This window comes from Alosa alosa, chromosome 10 (assembly GCF_017589495.1).
Source record: "Alosa alosa isolate M-15738 ecotype Scorff River chromosome 10, AALO_Geno_1.1, whole genome shotgun sequence".
NCBI lineage: Eukaryota > Metazoa > Chordata > Actinopteri > Clupeiformes > Clupeidae > Alosa > Alosa alosa.
The window spans coordinates 16,553,421-16,555,920 of NC_063198.1; the positions used below are offsets into that span (position 1 = coordinate 16,553,421).

The following is a 2,500-nucleotide window of genomic DNA, read 5'->3' on the forward strand; positions in this document are numbered from 1 at the left end:
TTTGTGTGTGCATACAAGTGTGTATGTGTTTACATTTGTGTTTTTGTTTATGTGTCTACGTCTGTGTGCCTGTTTTATTTATGTGTGAGAGTGTTAGATTGTGCTGCAGCATACTTATGAGTTGAGCCATGGCAGGTAGGTCTGTTTACTGGGAGAGGAGGCACAGGGAGGCTGCTGAAGGATCCACAGCTCATTACTGTAGCAGGAGGTTCAAATCACTCCCCCCACCAGGAAGGCGAGGACTTGGGGGGAGAAAGTGGGCATCACCCCTCTGGGCTGGCTGGGTGCTGTTGGCAGTGGTTCATGTAATTATTCAATTATGTTCTCACTGGCAACTGTCTCAGGGCACGTACCGTATCCCACAATGCACTGCTCCACCAGCCTTGAGGAGTCTCTGTAGGTGGGAAGCAGAGTGAAGATGACAGCACAGAGATTTCATGGGTCTGCATGATTAGATGGCAGTGCAGAGCTGGCGAGCCTGTCCAGCAGATGCTAGAGCTAGTTACTGTGGACAAAGGAACCATTTCTGACTTGTTTTTGTCTTTGTGAAACGGGCATTGTGTATTAGGTAGGCATCTTCAGAACAAACTCTCCTTATCCATGCCAGTGAAAGTGTCATGCATGATAGTTGAAAACAACTTAGAATCGAGGAGAACAACTGGCGCTGTTTCAAATTCTTTAAATATATTATGCATTCTGCATTTTGCAAATTACTCACCACTCAATTCAGTAGATTTTTTTCATAAAGCAATTCTGATTATCATTTCAGTTCGTCACAACAGCTGCAGAAAGCACTGAGGAATAAAGTTCCCTATATCATTTGTACATACATGAGACTAAGACCCCTTCACTTAGCTTGCAGTTCATCCAGCAATGGCCTTTTCATTAAGAAGGGAATGACATCTTCCTCATCCACATTGCTTGTGTCGCACCCAGTTTCATTCAAGATTGCACTGTGATATGTTCTAACTGAGCCCTTTTTTTACAATTTATGATGACACCTCACACTAGATTGGATCTTTAATATCACACAACCAAGCAACACCTTAAATCCACCCTGTCAGGTCTGCCTGTTCGGAGTTCTTTCTCTGTGAGTTAATATCCTCAGTGAGTGATGTTTCAGCCCGGTGCTGCTTGTGGCTTTACTCCTCATCTAGATGTACCTCTGCATGCCCCTGGCCATCAGGGATATCTGATGGAGGGTGTTTCTTCTCTAAGGAGAAACTGAGGAGATTTTACTCGCATAGTAGGTGATCGTCTGGTATTTCTTGCGGCAGCAGGATAGAAGCTGATTCAAGATCAGTAGTTCTGCCAAAATGAACAGAATAAAAATGAAAAATGTTCTTTTCAGCAACTAATTCATTTAAATAGGTGTTATGCTCCAGGATATATTTGTTGCAGTGCCCTGAACTTTCCTGGAAAAGACATTTGATGTGTTTATGTTTTTGTGTTTGTGTCTTTCTTTTTTTTAATTGACAGGTGTGGGCTGCTTCAGGTTGGCGACAGAGTGCTGTCCATCAACGGTATCCCAACGGAGGACGGAACACTGGAGGAGGCCAATCAGCTGTTACGAGATGCTGCTCTGACCAATAAAGTCACTCTGGAAGTGGAGTTTGATGTAGCAGGTCTGTGACAGATGGAATTTAATTTATTTCACAAACAGAATAATTTATTGGTCAATCATTATTATAATTTATACTGGAGTGTAGTGTACAGTCAGGGCTATGCTTTGTTGAGAAGTCTAATTGCAAATGGAAGGAAACTGTTCAATTAGTAAGACTTCCCTTCTTCCCACTCTTCCCTTCCAGCTCTTTCCTTCAACAAAATGCACTGGTTCTAAGTTAGTATGGTAAATGTTTACTAGAACCTGATTAAATATATGCAATCCTTACCAAACCTCTTTGAGTTTGAGTACAGCTTGATTTAAATTGTGGACTGTTTATATATGATAATATGATGTCCTGTGTGGGGAATCAAAAGGTAAACTCATGTTGGTCCAATGTTAACTGAGCCCATATGCTTCTGCTCCCCCTAGAGTCTGTTGTACCAAGCAGTGGCACTTTCCATGTGAAGCTTCCCAAGAAGAGAGGAGTCGAGCTGGGAATAACTATAAGTGGTGAGTTTTATTAACATACTCACACACACACACACACACACACACACACACACACACACACACACACACACACACACACACACACACACACACACACACACACAGACACACACAAGCACACACACACACACACACACACACACACACACACAGACAGACAGACAGACAGACAGACAGACAGACACACACACACACACACACACGAAGGAAGTTGAAGTGAAAATAAATATTTCTGCAGAAAGGAAGAAAGATGCTGAAATGGGATGGAGGGAGCAGTTTCACTGGTATTCAACTGTACAAAATGACATGGCCATTTAGCAACCCCCCTTACTCTTTCTAATTTCACATTTCAAATTTATTCATAGCAGGCAGTGTTCACGAGCC

General features: G+C 42.6%; 1 protein-coding gene across 1 annotated transcript in view; it reads left to right on the forward strand.

The window, feature by feature from the left end:
* grip2b (glutamate receptor interacting protein 2b) overlaps nt 1-2,500 on the forward strand; it is a 74,462-nt gene that overhangs the window by 27,187 nt on the left and 44,775 nt on the right. The window contains 2 exon segments of the mRNA XM_048254491.1: nt 1,480-1,625; nt 2,036-2,116. Coding sequence (XP_048110448.1) covers nt 1,480-1,625; nt 2,036-2,116 — 227 coding nt within the window.